This window comes from Dryas octopetala, chromosome 4 (genome assembly GCF_963921425.1).
Source record: "Dryas octopetala chromosome 4, drDryOcto1.1, whole genome shotgun sequence".
Lineage (NCBI taxonomy): Eukaryota > Viridiplantae > Streptophyta > Magnoliopsida > Rosales > Rosaceae > Dryas > Dryas octopetala.
Genome location: NC_141369.1, coordinates 20,879,059 through 20,896,930, shown reverse-complemented (window position 1 = coordinate 20,896,930; position 17,872 = coordinate 20,879,059). Strand labels below are relative to the sequence as shown.

Sequence of the window (17,872 nt, the reverse complement as noted above, 5' to 3'; positions counted from 1 at the left end):
ACAATTTTTTTACTCTGTTATTATTTTCAATTTATCTACTTATATAGTGGGACTATTGCTTGCGCATAAAGACACTGCTAGCCTTTTTAGGGTTCTGAAATTCTGCAATCTCAACCACCTATAACGAAAACTAACAATGTGGGACGGCCTCCGGAAGCGGAAGCAGCAACTGGTCCCCTCAGGTTGCATGCTCAAATGTTGTGGTTTCGGCAACTACGGCGCTGATATCATAGTTGAAATACTGTCAAGGCTCCCAGTCAAATCCTTACTGAGATTTCGGTGTGTATGCAAGTCATGGCGTGCTGTAACCTCCGATTCTCATTTTGTTAGGAAGCACCTGAGCCACACAGTCAAAGGAAGAGTCATGTATTCAGTCAATCCTCTCCGGTCCATAGACTACGAAGCACTATTGAAGGATGGCGGCGGTGGTCCTGTTCCAGACAGAATGCATGAGTTACAAGAATGGTGCCCAGAACAACGTTTTATTGATTGTATAGGAATATTGTGGGATCTTGCAATGGGTTGATATGTCTAAAAGGAGACCACGGCTGCTTTCTGTTATGGAACCCTAGTACTAAAGATACCAACAATTTACCGAAACAAAAGTTTCGTCCAAGGTTTTATGGATTCGGTTACAATTGGACCACTGAAGATTACAAGGTTGTATTGGGTGGTTCGCGTAGGTTGAGAAACCAAATTGCCATCTTTACACTAAAGAAAAATTCATGGACTGTTGAAAAACTCAAGAATGTTGACTTGTATGGGCTGCGTGGGCAGGGGTGCTTATTAAATGGCTCTCTGCATTGGTTAGGGCTTTGCTCAAGCAGTTCAAGAGCAAGAATCACTGCCTTTGATTTAGTGGAGGAGAAATTTCAGGAGGTGATGCCGTTACCTGATGTTATGACCAAAAATTGTGAGTCGGCGAGAGTTGGGACAATTAGAAATTCTGTGTGTGTATATTTGTGGAATCACAACTCTTGCTATCTTAGAATTACAATATGGGTGATGAAGGAATATGGGGTAAATGAATCTTGGACTGAACTCATGAAAATTCCTAATAAGATTGTAATTTTTGGGGAGAAGCCAATATGCATTTTAGAGAATGGTGAAGTTTTGATGTCTTGCCATAAAGGACGCAGCATGGCATTATGTAATCCCAAGGAAAAGAAAAATAACACTTTTTTTGATACTCCTACTAGTTTGTCGTCTAAAGCAGTTATGTACTCAGAGACTTTAGTTTCACCAATAACCGGCAATTGAGCATACACCCAAAACCAACACTCTGAGTCTTTCATTTTCTATTTCTTTGTGATATTCAATTGTTTGGAACAGCATAATGATGGAAAAATTGTTGCAGGTCTGAATGGTGATTACTTGAGGTGCTTTTCCAATAACTTTAAAGAGTGACACCATTTTTGAAGCAGCTCCAATTGCCTAGGAACCACAGTAGCAGCTCTTTTTCACAGCCAACATGTGGGTGAGTGGAAAACCAAAATTGCCATCTTTACACTAGAGTTCATGGAGGACTGTTGAAATCCTCGAGTGTGTTCGTATTGAGGGGCATGGGTGCTTAGTAAACGGAGCGCTGCATTGGCTTGAATTTTGCCCACCGAGTTCATTAAGACGAATATACTTAGAGACTTTAGTTTCACCAGTAACTGGAGCAGGTGTTTGAATTAAAGCCATTTTACTAAGTTATGATCAAATCAAGTATAAACCTCGAGGAGTTTGATGTATCTAGTATTATTACTTTTTCTCATTTTTCTTAGTCCTTTTTAAGGCTGTGTTTGGATGAGGTATTTGTAGGTGGGATTTTGAGTTATGGAATAATTTAACATAAAGCTAATTGATTTTATGGTGATGTTCTGCATATGTACGCATGGGTGTTGCTACCTAAATTTATGAAGTTAATGTCTCTAATTTGCATATGATACAATATTCTAATCGCCTCCTCCTTCCTTATTGGGATATGATGTTATTGGTAGCGATGAGGAACAATTTTTTTTGAAGATGTATATGATTTCTTGTGCAAGGCTGCTTATCATGACACCTTTTTCTGAAGCAGCTCCAATTGCTTAATTAGCAACAACAACAGCTCTTTCACAGCCTATTTTGTTAGTTTCTTTGGTTTTGCTATGTATTTTAATCAAGCAATGATCAACTGTTGTAGTATAAACATGGGGAGTTTGGGCTTACCATGGTTTCCTTGAAATATACTAATTTGATGAATCTCATGTTGAATGTATGAACGTTTAATTGGCCAAGATGCACAAATATATATATCATTCTTATATTGAAGCCCTGGTTGTATGTGAATCAGCAACTACTTTTTTCTAAGAAAATTGCACATGAACAATTATTCACCCCTTGGTTATGATCATTACTAGTTCTGATTTTCATACATCTTATGTTGGTGAGTATTCTGCTGCATTGGTTTGGACCATGGGCTGGGGGCAGCACCTGGCTTTCTCTTTTGTTTTCTACTTCCAAACAAGGAAATTTGGCGAAAGACCTTCAGTAGTCGACTGGCATACTTTCTTTGTGAAGCAAAATTCACAGAGCCAATGCAACCTGTCACATTGCCAAGTGGGTTGCTCTTTTTGCTCAGTGACCTACTTTCCTTACCAAATGATTTGATGCTCTGTGCTGTGGTTGAAATTGGCTCTTTTTTCTTTGAAATGCTCTGCCATTGAAGGCTCCTCTTCAAGGACATGAGCTCTTGTTCAAGGCTCTGAATTCTGAAGCTAGTGGACTCATATTCCTTCCTTGATAACTCAGGTCTCTGAATTACAAGGTCCTTTTGTAGCAAGAAGCTCAAGGGTCTGCTTCCAGCTGGCTCTGCTCTATCATCTGTGTATGGACTATTATCTCCTAGATTCTGGCTTTTGGAGTTTGGGCACCTAGAGCTTGAGAGGCTCCCAGAAAAGTCTCCACAGTGTACATATCTGAATGAATCTGAGCATTCTTTGAAAGCTTGGTGTGTGCTGAGTTGCTGGACAAAAAGTGCCTGGACAATTAAACGCAGCGGCATCAATTCATTTTGCACAGCCTCAATGCATGTCTCTTGTGATAGTTTTTGGCAGTTGAGGTACTTGCACACCGCCCACTTCTCTTCTTGTGATACACTTGGATGTGCCTGAAGAATAGAAAAATACTGCTGAGTCAACAATGAGTTTGAGTCAACAATGAGTTGATCATGAAGTAGTTACCTGTAGGAAAGTGTTCATTGTCCTGTAGAGTTTATCATGACTGTGTCTATAGGATACCGGCACTCTTTCAATGAGTTCGATGAGTCTTTTAGGCCCCATATTTGGATCAGGAGCTATGTGGGAAAGATATGCATCCCATAGCTCTGCAACAATTAAGTTGCCTGCTGAAAGACTATGATCTGTCTCCAAGTTAGATGATACATATGTTGAAATTATGTTCTCCATTGTAGTCACCTCCATGCTAGAAGAAATTGACTCACTTCCACTTTTCGGAAAGATAAAATCTTCAAGTTGGGCAAAGTGCAATTGTGATACAATCTGCTGATGCAACTTTGCCATACTATCACATCTCAAACCCACTTCAAGGGATCTAGAAAGAATTGCAAAGTAAAACCCGATGGGAATTGCTCGACTAGCCTTCTCTCTCATGGGCAGCAAATCAAGAATGCCTTGTAGGATCACTGAAACTTTGTGATCATCCCCATTTCTCTGACCAGAGTTCTCCCAAAATTGGAGTGTCTTCTTAGAAATTACCCATTTGTTAGCATAGAAAATAATAATGGGGCTCAGAAATTTTTCTTTCATACCTTGTCTTCTCAGGGATCCTATTATCCTTTTAAAGAACCCGAATGGTAGAGCAATGAGGTCCTTGATCCAGAGGTCCTGACTCATAATGTCCTTCCCCATTTCACAGCTCCAATTTCGGGTGCTCAGCGCCTCCAATGTGAGTACTGGATGGTCACGCCTTCTCTCCGGATCAAGGATCTCCATGCAAGACATGAAGGCAAGACACTCTATGCAGCGGCTCACAATTAGCAGGTCTTCAGACCAAGGAAGTAAAGTTTGGCACTTCTGGAGTACTATTAATGTGTCATCCCAACTTTGCATGACCACTTGGTTTAAGTAGAGATCAAAGCGCTCACAGAGGTTGCCAGAGCAGTTATCTTCTGTCATTTCAAGGAACTCTGCTGCACATCTCAGGGCTACTACATTGAATGGGTCAATCAATGTGGAGGAGCCATAGATGAACAATGCAATCATCTCAAAGGTCTCTGGGCCTCCAGGGAAGTCTGGTGGTAACTCAAGCTCAGTTGATTCATCCAATATTTTCTTGAAATACCCACTCTTTGAAAATAGTGGGTGCTGAAAAATTATCATAAAGTGAAAAGATTAAGTCTTTGGTATAAAATTCTGCAGTAAGTTGAACATGGGACATTTTAGAAGTTGAAAGCATAATATAGCACTCTACTTTCATTAAGAAAATGCAATAAGAATTTTCAATCTCTTACCTTGTGTAGGTTGAAGATCTTGCCACCGACTCGAACACTAACCGAAACAGGCAAACCAGTCTCTTGGGTCCTGAGACAAGATTCAAACATCAGGAACAGAAAAAAGCTTAAAGGCATGCAAACAAATATAGATGACACCCAAGTGAGTCAACATTAAACTTACCATGAAATGATCTTAATCTTGAGCAAGGCACCAACGTTTGGAGAAGAGAAAGGACTTGATGCCACAGAAGTGCTATCTTTTAATGGGCTTGCAACTTCCATTGGCAGAGCTCATAAAATGCTCTCTCAGGCCAAAATTTACTGAAAGTGAAACTTGAGAAAGCAATGGGAGTCGATTTTACTCTAAGCATAGATATGCATGTGCTTTATAATATAATGCTTTTTTGCCTGCCCAGTTGCCACAAAATGCTCGGAACTTGTCTCAAGAATCGAAACAAATAGTGTATGCATAAGGCTTCTAGAATTGACAAACCAGTGGGAATGAAAAAGAAGAATGATTGAAAAGAGATGGTTTTAGTAGACATTTTGTTCACACTTCACACACATTCGTGCAGCTTATATTTTCCAGTCAAAGTCAAATGCACACGAGTGAAACACTCTCAACATATCCAAATTTCAAGGCTTCAAAAACGTTCTCGAGTACTGAGAAGTTGAATTAATATTTTAACTTGGGTCACTAGAATATGGTAAGCTTCCACTCCTTTCCATGTGATAGGCTTGCATTACAAGTTTTGTGTCTATGCATGCATTCCACCCCAACTAGTACACCATCCAATTGGTTGAAAATCCTAACTGTCCGATTGGTCATTCAACCCCCCAACTCCAGGACCAAAATAAGAATAGGCAAAACACTGTCACATCATTTGAAATCCAAAATTTTAGAATCCGATTCAGTGTATGTAGTATTATTCTTTATTTCTTATAATTTGAGAGTTTAAACTCTATGCCACCCTGAAAAGTCTACTTAATGGGTGGCTATTGTTGACTACAAAAAATGAGGGCCTTGTTGATGTGGGCTTTGGCAGACCAGATCATTTGACAGAGCTATGATATATGCAATGCCACCTCCCATGAAAAGTTTACTTGGAGGAGGTGGATCGGATGCTATGGAGATTTTCAAAGGATGTGTTGGGAAAGAGAAAAGGAAGAATGAGATTATGGAAAAGGTAAACTACTAAAACTAGAAGTTGAGAAAACGATTAAAATATGGTAAAGGGGAAGATGAAGTGCGGGTGAAGCTTTGTGTTTATATATGATGTAGAATTAACATAACATAACAAACACCCAAGACGGCACGGCTTCTCAATATTCTGGTTCTTTGGATGAAGGGGTTTTGCTTGCTTTTTCCCAACAACTCCCAATCCCAATAATGACTTGTGCTTAGTATGCCCATGTAAACTTATACTTCATTTTATAAATCAATGTATGTATGCATATATATGTTAGACAACCACTAAATACCAAAAATTAAAATGGTTAAGAAATAGATCAACAAAAGTTAACACTCTCTCTCTTAAATTATTAGGAAGTATGTCCTATATTTCTGTGGTTTTGGTTACAATGTATTATCAGTTTGTTCTTTTATGCATATATGCTTGTATACAATTTGGTTACCCAAACAAATATCTATATAGCATATGGGAGGAGTGGAGGACATAAAATTTTCAAGAACTGAAGTACAGCTATGATGCTTCTAGCTCAAGCAATGCATTCCTTTTAATCTGTCAAGGGATCGCAGAATTATTTTCAACCGAGAAAATTATATGTTTTTATTTTCGTGATATGAGGATTCTATATTGTGGGAAGTAATGTGGGGCAGCCCACTGATTTTAAGAATGAGAGAAACAACTATTTCTAAAGCACTCTCATGAAATTATGAAGTTTTTAGTAGGACAGCATCCTAGGATCTCTACTTATTAAATTACTTGGTTTTAAGAAATAATCTAATTAATGATGTTGTTATTATTGTTCTTCTTATTCTTATTTCTTCTTTTTGATGTAGTAGTAGCAATCTGAACTTATATGCCATGTAAATGAGAAATAAAGTTCTGATGGTTCAATTGACACTATCCTCCTAAAAACACAAATGACACTCAATGTTGTCTCCCCAGTTGTCAAAGTTGGTGCATTTTTCCTTTCAATTTTCGAATACCTCTGAAAATGTAATGAAAATATAGTACCAGAATTCATTTTCAGTAAAATTCCAACTAAACAGAACTACTACTGGGAATACACAGATTATCTCAATCTACATTACAGATGAGAGACATTACGAGAGAACCTATAGACTATAGGCATACACTTGAACAGAAACCCCAACAAGCAGTTGAGGTAGTTCAGAAATTAGAGCCAACTCCTAGCTAGATTCATCAAATAAGGTCTCAAGAGACCATTGGTGTCGAAAGCAATGAGCCAGGCTCTGCATCATTGAGTTCAGTAAAGAAAGGGTCTTTGAGAAGATCAGAGGCTGTAGGCCTTGCCCTCGGCTGGGCTAATGATTTCTCAATAAAATCCTTCACCTCTGGATTGGTCACCTTGTTCAAGGCTTCAGGCTTTACACCTGTTGTGACCTTCTTATATATCTTGGCAACAGAGTCACATTCACTGTATGGTATCTCCATTGTCGCCATCTCCAGCAAGCACATCCCAAAGGAGTATATGTCTACCATCTCTGTGTAGTCCTCCTCGTATAGCTCGGGCGCCATATACTCAGGTGTCCCTATCATCGAATGTGCTATATGGCTCTTACCCACTATTGCTGCAAATCCCAGATCACCAAGTTTCACCTATAAACGAAAATCAGAATGGTTCAAGGCCATAAACTTATGGAGGGTTCATGAGAAAAGGCTATACATGACTTAGGATTTGTATTCCTAGATTCTGAATTTTGTTGTTTTCATTAGATATTCAACTTTTGAATCAAAACATATAAGACTAATCTAGATGTTGTAATTGACATGAAGACCCAAATTACTATGGACTATGGTGATGCAGTGCAGAATGTAGATACATAGAATTGTAGCATTCCAAGAACAGGATGGACAAGTCTGCTCACTAAAAACATAAAGAAATCCTACTTCATTTAGTGGCATAGGCTACCCAAATTCATTTACCATTTGCAGAAAATAGGCCTAAATAATAACCCTGGAAGCCACATCTAAGTTATCACCTTGTGATCATCAAGTTATGCGAAAACCAAACGATTCAAACACTATCATAGATTAGGATCATGTGACCATTAAAAGAAATTGCCCTCTACTGCTAAAAAAATTCAATTCTAGTATGGGAATAGAAAAGAAATTTCATTAGTCCAAATAGATTATGAAATTTGTATTGACGAAAAAGAGATGGGACTATGGTTGACCCAATCTAAGGTCACAAAATCAGGAGAAACAAGTTCACAGAATACAACTGATGAACTATGATTACCTGGCCAGTATTCCCATTGATAAAGATGTTGCTGCAATTGAGATCTCTGTGAATGATGCATGGCTCATGCATGTGGAGGTACTCCAATCCCTCAAGTATCTGTTTTGCCCACTTCTTCAACGCTTTGATAGACACTTTGCGATGCTTCTTCCTGTATTCCCTCAGATTTCCAGAATTGCATACCTCGGTAATAAAATTCAGAATGTTACGCTCCTCATCCTTCCAAACACTGTAACAAACAATGATATACTTGTTCTTCAATGTTCTATATAGCTTAACCTCTGAGTAAAGTCGATGCAGGAGCGTTGGATCATCACTGTAATTCCTCAACCGGACCTGGTTCCATGCCACCTCATTACCTTCCTCCTGATCAAAAGCCCTATAAACCTTCTTCACAGCACCATGACCAAGGAGATCATCATACCGTCCAAAACGTCCAGTTGGGTCAACCTCCACAAACGGTTCTCGATCAGATGTATTTGGATTCTCCACCGGCATCTTCAAAGACCAATCTGATGAGGTACAAATCCAGTTAAAGCTAGAAATAGCTGTGGCCACAAGGGACTTCAAATAATTAACTCTAATTTTGCCAAAAAATCAGTAAAAAAATTTGAAAAAATAAAGAAAATTTCTCGAATACGAATACAACTTTCAGTTTCAGCCATGACACTGAAAAATGAATTTCTCTTTTGCTCCCTACACAGATACACACAATTATGCTATGATACAGCAAAATCATCAACACACAATCTGATAATTAACTAAAAGAGGAGGAATAATTTGAAAAATTGTCAAGAACAACTGACTCTTGATCAATTTAATTACAGAACTACGGCTTCAATTGCGTAATTTTCAATCTCATTCATGTACAAATTACAATTATACATGCAGAAACCGAAAGACATAGACTACTAGAACACAAAGAAACACATTCAAGCAAAATATAGAACAAGAAAACAGAATACAAAAGGAATAAAGAGTGATTACTAAAAAATTAAGCATTAAGTAAACAAACGAGTTTCTGAGGCTTATATAACAAAATACACAGTTTTTGAGAATCAGATAGAAAATTGATCAATGAATGAAGGAAAACCAGAGCAAAAGATGAATGAGAGAAAGTACCTTGAGATTCTTGTTTAGCGCGAAGCGGAGAGAGAGAGAGAGAGAGAGAGAGAGAGAGAGAGAGAGAGAGAGAGAGAGAGTCAAAGAGAGAATAATAATGGTGTTAAAGGGACGGCGCTATTTATAGGCACCGGGAAGACAGGGATCAGTCTCTAGAAACGACGCCGTTAAGTGGATGAAATGAGTCAAATGACGAGTGCAGAGACCACTTTCTTCAGCTCTTCTTATGGAGAACAAGCTGTTCATGACCACTTCATGCCGTTTTAGACTTCTAATTCTTCCCTCCCTATTTAGCAAACGTGACGTGAGGCACTGTGTCAGTGTGTCTATCTTTTAGTTTTTATTCTTTCGGAAAATTTGTATCATGTAAAGAATTTAATATTATTTTTGGAGTTTTAGAAACTTATTAAATCCTTGAGTAAAGTTTGAGTCCCCCTTGAACAAAGACTCGACAAGATTTAAACACTAGACGAGGGAGAAGAGTTTTTCGATTAGAGTTTCAGTATTATTTGATAATTAAAAGGGAGAAAGTCTTTCACGAAACCAAAAATTGGCCAATTTAAAAAAATTTCCTTATTGTCTCTTAAATTAGGAGAAGTGATCGTATGTTTTTCAGTGGCCATAGTCCTTGTCCTATGAAACAAGAGTAAATTGACACCATTTTCTTTTTAATTTTCATCTGAAAGTTCTTATTTTGTTGCGAATAGTTTCTTTTTCATTTGAGAAAATTCAACAAATAATTCAATAGGTCCCACAAACAAAATCTTTTTAGCTGGAAACATATAATTGGCATCACTTGGCATGTGAAGCTTGTGAAAGTATCAAAGCATCAAATTGGAGCGGAGGGTTCAAGATTGTTTTAGAACAAGTGAGTGGTGACCATATTAAATGAGCCTCCTTACACCAGAAGTTCACGTAGTGTCCGTGCCACAATCGAAGCTTTCCAAAACTAAATCGGACTTTCTGAAACTTTTTTTTTTTTGCCTTAATTGAAACACGACCTTGTGAAGCACATGAATTTGCCTAGATCTTTCTGAAGGCAGATGGGTTTTCCGGGATGTAGGTGGTAAAACATGGTGACTATACACCAGAAAATGCTTCATGCGCCAAAAAAAAATTACACCAGAGTCTTTCCAGGTAGTTGACCTTAAATGCAACCCATGAGTTAACAAGTGAGAATGGAGGACTGACCTTTAAAGACTCAGAGACACGGATCACAGATGCAAAATTCAATTGCCAGTTCATGCAAGTAAATGATCTAAATTATAATGACCGGTTCATAGAAGTTCAAGAGGTTGAGGTAGTTAGGCAAGCCAATATTTGCAGGTTGATTTTATTGACAAAGTAATCCCAAAATAGCAACAGCCCCTAAAGGCATACCAAATTCTAATTCTAAACTTCATACTGATAGGATCCAGTGCCAAATGAAGCATTGATTACCATAATGAAACACCAAAAGAAAGTAAACTGCAAATTACCAAGGAGGATTAGAACCCTCCTTTACAGAAGGTGACCTTGAACTCATACTAACATCTCTTCCAAGCCTTGACACACTCCTTCCGCCTTTAGGAGTAGCCAACCCAGGACTCGCACCTCGGTAACTGGCACGAAGAGTTTCATCAACGGTAGATGAGGACTTGGCAATTGCATTCCTTACAAATTTCTGGGCAGCAGGGGAGAGTGTCCGCACACTTGGACTGGCACTGCCACCTCTAACAGGCGATGGCAATGGTGGCTTCTGAAACATTTTTGACCTTTCCCTACATTTTCGTGCGGCTTCTCTTGACAGTGAGTGAGCCTTTTCGTCTCTTACAGGCGGGCATGGGATCCTATAATGAGGCCCTTCAGCACCCCCAATATCAAATGGAGTGTCCTCCGGCTCCAATCTCAGAGGTGTCCCTTCAATTTCACCCCATGTAATAAACGGTGATTCATCAACACCGGGTGCAGGCGAGGGTGTCCTCACAAAACTATACCCATTATCCGCTTTCTTCCCTGATTCCACATAAAACGGATTCGGAGTCTTCCTCAAATCATCCAAATCATACTTCTTCAACTTATCTCCATCTCTATCCATAGGAACCGGGGTTCCACCTGCAACTGTGGGATAAAGCACCTCAAATGTGCCATCCTCTTTTGGCCTCGTATCCATCATTTTGCCATGAAACCGTGTATTCGTGCGATTAATCTCCTTCTCCAAACTCTTCATCCTAACCGTCCGTTCCTCCTCTGTCAACGGGGCCTCACCCCGATCAGAAGGATGATACATAAGCAAATTCTTTGCAGTATACTTCCATCCTTCCAATGTACTCGGCGGCTGATCAGACGTCCCGTACCCATCTGTAATCCTCTCCCTCTTCACATCCTCAATCGCCTTAACATCCTCCTTTTCGCCTTCTGTCAAATACTCGTACCTCTCTTTCCTCTTCCTATTCACCTTCTCCAAAATCTTTGAAAAACTATCATTGTCCTCGCTCGTATACCGCCTAAAAAACTGGTCGAGCGACAACAAGGCCTCGACCCCACCATCACCGTCGCTAGATTCTACATCGCCGAACAATCCCCGGTTCGAAACACCCGGGGTTATCGGGGTTTTACCATCTAATTCATCAACAGGGGTGAAATTACGCATAAAAGTCGAACCGGGCGTTTTGCCATCAGGGGTGGGATGAGAATTTACCCTCTTGCCACGGCGCTCCATTATCTTCAATTGGGCATCGCGGATTTGAATCGGGTCGCGGGTCTTGATCGCTTCGAGCCAGTCGAGGCGGTCCCGGAGCTTCGAGATGTCGGGAAAGAAGTCCCTTTCGATGATCTTCTCGATTGCGGCTACATAGCTGTCTTCGTCGAGGACCGTGGGCTGCCCTCTAGGGTTTCTAGGAGTGATTTGGGTGGAATTTTTAGGGGTTTGGAGGGTATTATCAGAAATTGCAGACGGTGAAGGGGATGAGAGGTGGCGAGGAGAGTGACCTGGAGTGAGAAGCATTCTTCTTCTGAATTAGGTTTAGGGTTTCTGATCTATGAGAGGGTGAGATTGAAGAGGAGCGTGAATTTGAGGATTTTGGTGACAAGTAAGGACGAAATTTAGGGCTAGGGTTTGAGCTTTGCTCGCTGTGTGTGGAAATTCCCAATTGGAATTGGACTGATTTTGACGGAAGAAAGAAAGAAAACGCGTGCGATGTGTGGCGGTGTATGTAAGCGCGTAATGTCTAATAAGATATTTAGGACTGCAAGTATGTCCCTATAATAAAGCCGTTTTTGCAACTGTTGCCCCAATGAGTAGAACTTTAAAAATAAAAAATGCTTGGCTCCTTGCAAACCAATCAGGCAATCCTACCTTGACATGTATTTACCTTTTGTCTTTTTTACTTTAATAATTAATTTCTTTATAAGTCAATACATATCAAATTATAACAAATAATGAGCCAAACATTGTTTTCCTTCAAATATTTTGCACAATTTTTTACATGATTTCCAACCGGACTTGCAAGAACAAAAAAATTGCACATATTGAATGGTTAGGTCACATGAATGGAAGTGAATTCAATTCTATTATGTGGTTGCAAATTGGAAATCAAATTTGGGCTTGAGGACAAGAATATGGTGCTTAGGGATTAGTGTACGATGCTCATACCATTGGTTTGTGGCTCAAAGTTTGGATCCTAAGTTTGGGGTTCATGTCTATAATCCAAGGCCTAAGATATGAGGTTTTACTGTTTGAGTTCAAAGTTTAGATTCAAAGTGCAAGTATGCCCTTCAACGTATGGTCTTAGGTTTCGAGTTGAGCGTATGCATCTCTAGTGCATGGTTATACTTGAGATTATGGTTTAGTTCAACGCATAAGGTTCATGGTCTATTTGTCGTACATGCCTCAAGGTTTGGATCTAATATTTAACGTGTGAAGATAAAGCTCTAGGTCCTACATCGAGTGTGAGATTAAACATTAAATCCAAAGATGCATGAAAAAAAAAAAAAATGGTTATAGTGCACACCAATTTTTGAGAAAAACTGATTCAATATATTGAATGTGTCTAGCTCTTATCATTAGGGAAAACAAAATTTTCCAACCCTACTAATTCCCGTGGAGACCTGCTTCGATTATGCAGGTATGGTAATACCACTTCCTGCCCCACCTCGTATACTCATTTAATTTAATAAATATATTATATAATATAATTTTATGATTATATTTGAATTTTATATTCTTATTTTTGTTATATTTTTAAAATTTAATAGTTTTATTTTATAATTGAATGTTAATAAATGTAATATGGTGAGTATTAGTATATTTTATCTGTGTTATATTATGTATTTATGTTGAGTTAACATCATTTTAATAAAAATTAAAAAAATTAAAAGACAATACCAAGGACTCATATTCCCGATGAAAGCCTCGTTTATCCGACGGGACAAATATGATATTAGCAAACCTGATGCAAACTCACCCCGTTGTCATCCCTACATCAGCCATCACGTCGGGATGAAAAAAAAAAAAAACGTAAACATATACAACCGTCCCATTAAGTTTTCTTCCAAAATTCTGAGTAAAAAATTCACAATAAAATGGTTTCCAAATACTCTTGGTCCGACCCACGCCACAATTTCATGTCGAATGGCGTTATCAGGGTCTAAACTCCAAAGAGAAACAGGAAATGGCCCACATGCTCTCTGTCCTTAAATATTCCTACGGCTGAAAGCCAATCACAGCCTTAGACAGCTAAGGAACAAATATTCCCCCGTGCAGCTCACCACAGGCAATAAATCTCACCTCCCCCTCTTTCTCCCCCCATTGTAGTATTAACTGTATTATGGATTAGACTTGGGAACCTCAGAGCTTCTTCGACTCATCTCTCACTGGACCCAACTCCTACCTCCAGCTCAAATCCCCAGCACCGGCGTGATCTACGGCTCTGATTAAATCCTAAGCCGGCGGGCTCACGTGGAATTGGAGCACCTGATCGCGAAATTATAGGGTTTGTGCTTTCAGCTCCTAAACCCAAAACTGATGGTTTGCAGATTAAAATTCTAATTATTTTCTAATTTATTATATCATTGATATAAACTGATGTGCTTTGGTTCATGTATTCTTTTTTGTTTGTATTTTTTTTTAAATAATTTGTTGTAGTTGTAGCTCGTAATTAGCATATGCTCTGTTTGGCAGCTGAGAAAATGTGAAAATAGTGTAATTGAGCCCTTGATTTCCCATTTTTTAGTTTCCGTTATCTAAAAACTCTACTGAACTGAGCTAGTACTAGTCGGATTGTTTGACTTAATAGTTAAATTCGTTGAAAATTGTCACTTTTTTCCTTGATTCTGGTGAAGGTTATATTCAAAATTTTTGGGTAATTATTGGGTGGTAATTTCTTTTCTACTTGAAAATAGGGAGAAAATTTGGAATTTTGTTTATGGTGTCTCATGTCTTTCCCTTTATTGCAAGTTTTGATTTTTTCTCTTTTTGAAAAGTAGCAAATTTTGAAGTATTAGAACTAGAGCTGCGTCTACTACTACTTTTTATGTAACATGCATCAAATTGAATCAATATATATTCATGCAGACACACTCACAGTTATGTGTATACATGCACATCCATTCATGATCCTCGTTGAACGAAACTTGGACCGTTATTTTCTGAATGCTCTGATATATTCTAGTGCTATCAAGCTCTTAACATGCCATTCTTGCACTTATTTTACATGATCAGAGTCAAAAAACCTGCGGTATATGTATTCTTTTGATACCGAGGTCAATTGTGATGATGGCACCGTGAATTGAATTGCAGGCTCTTCTGTGTTGGATACAAGAATCAATCTCAGGAATCAAGTTCACATGATTTCTTTAGGGAAAGATGTGACAGATAAAGTTGCTTCTGATATATTACCAAAGAAGGAGAGTTCTGATAGTGAAATTCATGTGCCACATCAAACTCCTAATAATGGGATCCATCCATTGCAATCAGATCATAAAGGAAGTGCTCAATCTATGAAAGCATTGCAGGTGCCTGATGGCACTGTTCCTGCATTGCAATCAAATCAAGTGGGAAGTATGACCTCATTAGCATCCGAGAAAGCACCACAAACCCCTGAAACCGGTTCCCTTGCCTTGCAATCTGGTCAAGAAGGAAGCACCCCATCTACAGTACGTGAGAAAGTGCTAGAGGATGGTTATAACTGGAGAAAATATGGCCAGAAACTTGTTAAGGGAAATGCTTATGTACGGAGTTACTACAGATGTACGCATCCAAACTGTCCAGTGAAGAAGCAAGTGGAACGCTCACATAATGGGCAGATAACAGATACTGTTTACTTTGGTCTGCATGAACATCCTAAAGCTCAAGTTAGCGTCCCAGTAGCTGTTGGTTTTGTTGTGTCCATTGTTGAAGAAAGACCAGAAGAGCCTGTTTTAACGGGTGCTCAAGGTGAGAATGTAACTTAGTTATTATCTAGTTCTGGTTCTTACAGTGACAAATTTTGCTTGATTTATTTGATGACCTTGTTTTTTAAGACAAATCGTCAGATGTGTATGACCAGACACCTAACCGGATTGAGCCAGTAGACCCCCCTCGGCTTTCAAATGTTGCAGATAATGAAGGTGTGCTTGCACAATTGAATAGAACAAGAGATGGCGATCCAGACTCGAAAAGACAGTATGTTAATGCGTTTAGCTATTTTGAATTTTCTTGTGCACTGGTATATAGTCACCTCACCTTTGTCTAACTGCCATTAAAAAAACCAGGAAGAAGGAAAAACATAATGGAAACTCCATTCTGGTGGATAAGCCAGCTGGTGAATCACGTCTTGTTGTTCAGACTCCGAGTGAGGTTGATATCGTGAATGATGGGTACAGATGGCGCAAATATGGGCAGAAGTTAGTAAAAGGCAATCCAAATCCAAGGTATATATCAATTTAATGCTCACATTTATAGACTCTTTATTTTTTATGAGAACATTTATAAGACTCTTTATATAGGTGTGTACTTGAATTGCCACTCTTCTCATTGGTTTGGAATTATAAAAATGCATCAATCATGTCTGATAGTTTCACTGCTGATTCAAACTAAATTTACATTAAGAGCTTCTCCGTGCGAGCTGATTGTATCAGCTGTTTATGAATTTTAACCTGTAATCTTTCTGTTTGATGTTTCCAAGGAAGGGGAAAGAAGAAAATTTTACTCACAGGGATCATTGCAACTGCTTTGTATCATCAAACTGCAACTGCAGTAATCTCCTGTGGAGTAATTTACATGCTTTATGTCACCCATGAGCTGGACTTAAGGATCTTAATTGAGGTTAGGGTCTGGTGTTGCAAGCCAAATGTGTCTCATAGTGCCTTCCGTAGACAATTTCTTTGAAAACTATTGTCTGAGTCTTTTTGAGCTTCCATGGAACCATTTTCTATGTAGTAAAAGCATATATCACTAAGTCATTCTTTTCCTTCATTTAACTTGCACCTACTTTTTGAGTCTTGTATCTTGCTTTGATGATAAATCAGAAGAATGAGATACTATTACTTCTTACACAATGGGGCAACTGTGTGATTGATTCACCATGCATCTGTAAGCTTTGGTTGTATTTAGTTTGGGACTTTGGTCTTCTTTGGTGTGTATTTCAGAGAAGGATGTGAATGGAATCTGCTTATCATTTGAAGTTTTCTAATTAATATCTTTGGTATAATTTTGTGCTTTAAAGGTTTTTTCTGACTCTGCTCTGCATCTGCACTTGCATTATGTAGGAGTTACTATAGATGCTCAAATACTGGATGCCCTGTTAAGAAACATGTAGAGAGGGCGTCTCATGATTCAAAAGTGGTGATAGCCACATATGAGGGGCAACATGATCACGATATGCCCCCCACAAGGACTGTCACCCATAATGCAGCAGCATTGAACGTGTTTCCGACAGCTCATAATGGCAAGTCTGGCACTAAATCAGAAGGGAATGCTGTCTGCCGTGATATTGTAGTATATACTAGCCCAGAACACGAAGATAAACCAAACAAGCAACTTAATGGTGAGTCAAGAACTAAATCAGGAGTAAGTGATGTTGCTGGCTCTGATATGGTTGTTGATTCTGATATGGGTTCTGAAAGAGGCAAAGCATGTACCAAAGAAGAAAGTGATCCCCCTGATATGATTGTTTGTAGAGCAAATGAACTGCAAAATGGTGAGACAGGAAACAAAGCAGAAGGCAATAACGCTTGCCCTGATATGGTTGTTCATGACAATCTATGTCCAGAAAGTAATCCACCAGAGCAAGAAAAGCCAAAGCCAAAAGCAGAACCTGTCCAAACCTAACCTGCGATGCTGGATCCACATTCATCTAGGCCCTAAATAATGTATTCATGCATCAGGATATGCCTGGTGCTTGGGGTTTATCTTATTCTTTCTTTCCCTTTTTCTTTTTTGGGAGAGAGGATGCCCTTGGGGAAGGTACTCTTGGCTGGAGGGTAGGATTTGATGGAATGCCGATAGCGTTCGACAGAAGATCGGAAGAGTATCATAAGTAGTGTAAATTATTTAAATGGGGTCAAATAAATTCAAAGAGTAGATAGGACGCAGGACTCAGGAGTACCTGATATATGATAGCTGTTTTAGTGTTTTTGCTAATGTTATTCATAAACCTTTGTAAAACTTTATTTGGCTCAAAATCCTTTAACTTAAAGGTTTGGTGAACGTGATTGTTTGCCGAAACCAAAGTAGAGCAATCATGGTTGCTTAGGCTTTGTACAAATCATCAAAGCGTGTTCAAACCACTGGTGGAAGTAGCCTGCCTGGAGGTTTTTGATGCCCATGTATTTTCTATCACAATTTTAAATTAATGTACC

The 17,872-nt window shown here is 38.9% G+C and overlaps 4 protein-coding genes and 1 pseudogene across 6 annotated transcripts; 2 read left to right on the top strand and 3 right to left on the bottom strand.

The window, feature by feature from the left end:
* Positions 1-4: 4 nt before the first annotated feature.
* Positions 5-1,619, top strand: LOC147288008 (F-box/kelch-repeat protein At3g06240-like; annotated as a pseudogene).
* A 764-nt stretch (positions 1,620-2,383) lies between these two features.
* On the bottom strand, positions 2,384-4,762 carry LOC147288007 (Phototropic-responsive NPH3 family protein). Its single transcript, XM_086242571.1, has 4 exons — positions 4,662-4,762; positions 4,499-4,568; positions 3,210-4,352; positions 2,384-3,136 (listed from the first exon to the last, which is right to left on the bottom strand). The coding sequence occupies exons 1-4, from the start codon at positions 4,760-4,762 to the stop codon at positions 2,384-2,386; spliced, it is 2,067 nt and encodes a 688-aa protein (XP_086098697.1).
* A 1,913-nt stretch (positions 4,763-6,675) lies between these two features.
* LOC147288006 (putative serine/threonine-protein kinase WNK11) lies at positions 6,676-9,097 on the bottom strand. Its single transcript, XM_086241392.1, has 3 exons — positions 9,053-9,097; positions 7,931-8,442; positions 6,676-7,287 (listed from the first exon to the last, which is right to left on the bottom strand). Exons 2-3 carry the CDS (start codon positions 8,426-8,428, stop codon positions 6,883-6,885), a joined length of 903 nt encoding a protein of 300 aa, XP_086097518.1. The 5' UTR covers positions 8,429-8,442; positions 9,053-9,097; the 3' UTR covers positions 6,676-6,882.
* Positions 9,098-10,434: 1,337 nt separating this feature from the next.
* Positions 10,435-12,224, bottom strand: LOC147288005 (DGCR14-like protein). The gene has a single exon (XM_086242298.1). The coding sequence runs from the start codon at positions 12,036-12,038 to the stop codon at positions 10,527-10,529; it is 1,512 nt and encodes a 503-aa protein (XP_086098424.1). The 5' UTR covers positions 12,039-12,224; the 3' UTR covers positions 10,435-10,526.
* A 1,635-nt stretch (positions 12,225-13,859) lies between these two features.
* On the top strand, positions 13,860-17,720 carry ZAP1 (zinc-dependent activator protein-1). Of its 3 annotated transcripts, none has more exons than XM_086242301.1 (5): positions 13,860-14,025; positions 14,832-15,467; positions 15,605-15,695; positions 15,785-15,943; positions 16,781-17,720. In XM_086242301.1, exons 2-5 carry the CDS (start codon positions 14,879-14,881, stop codon positions 17,340-17,342), a joined length of 1,401 nt encoding a protein of 466 aa, XP_086098427.1. In that variant the 5' UTR covers positions 13,860-14,025; positions 14,832-14,878; the 3' UTR covers positions 17,343-17,720. The 3 variants fall into 3 exon arrangements, with proteins under 3 accessions (XP_086098427.1, XP_086098426.1, XP_086098425.1); XM_086242300.1 differs by having other exon boundaries at positions 15,566-15,695; XM_086242299.1 differs by having other exon boundaries at positions 13,861-14,025; positions 15,554-15,695.
* Positions 17,721-17,872: the final 152 nt, after the last annotated feature.

Coding starts and splice junctions, on each gene's coding strand:
- LOC147288005 (XM_086242298.1), bottom strand. CDS start 12,038: ATGCTTCTCACTCCAGGTCACTCTCCTCGCCACCTCTCATCCCCTTCA.
- ZAP1 (XM_086242299.1), top strand. CDS start 14,879: ATGATTTCTTTAGGGAAAGATGTGACAGATAAAGTTGCTTCTGATATA. Junction 15,696..15,784: donor GATCCAGACTCGAAAAGACA/GTATGTTAATGC, acceptor TAAAAAAACCAG/GAAGAAGGAAAAACATAATG. Junction 15,944..16,780: donor AAAGGCAATCCAAATCCAAG/GTATATATCAAT, acceptor TGCATTATGTAG/GAGTTACTATAGATGCTCAA.
- LOC147288006 (XM_086241392.1), bottom strand. CDS start 8,428: ATGCCGGTGGAGAATCCAAATACATCTGATCGAGAACCGTTTGTGGAG. Junction 7,288..7,930: donor TCAATGGGAATACTGGCCAG/GTAATCATAGTT, acceptor TTTCGTTTATAG/GTGAAACTTGGTGATCTGGG.
- LOC147288007 (XM_086242571.1), bottom strand. CDS start 4,762: ATGGAAGTTGCAAGCCCATTAAAAGATAGCACTTCTGTGGCATCAAGT. Junction 4,353..4,498: donor AGATCTTCAACCTACACAAG/GTAAGAGATTGA, acceptor ATAATTTTTCAG/CACCCACTATTTTCAAAGAG. Junction 3,137..3,209: donor CAATGAACACTTTCCTACAG/GTAACTACTTCA, acceptor TCTATTCTTCAG/GCACATCCAAGTGTATCACA.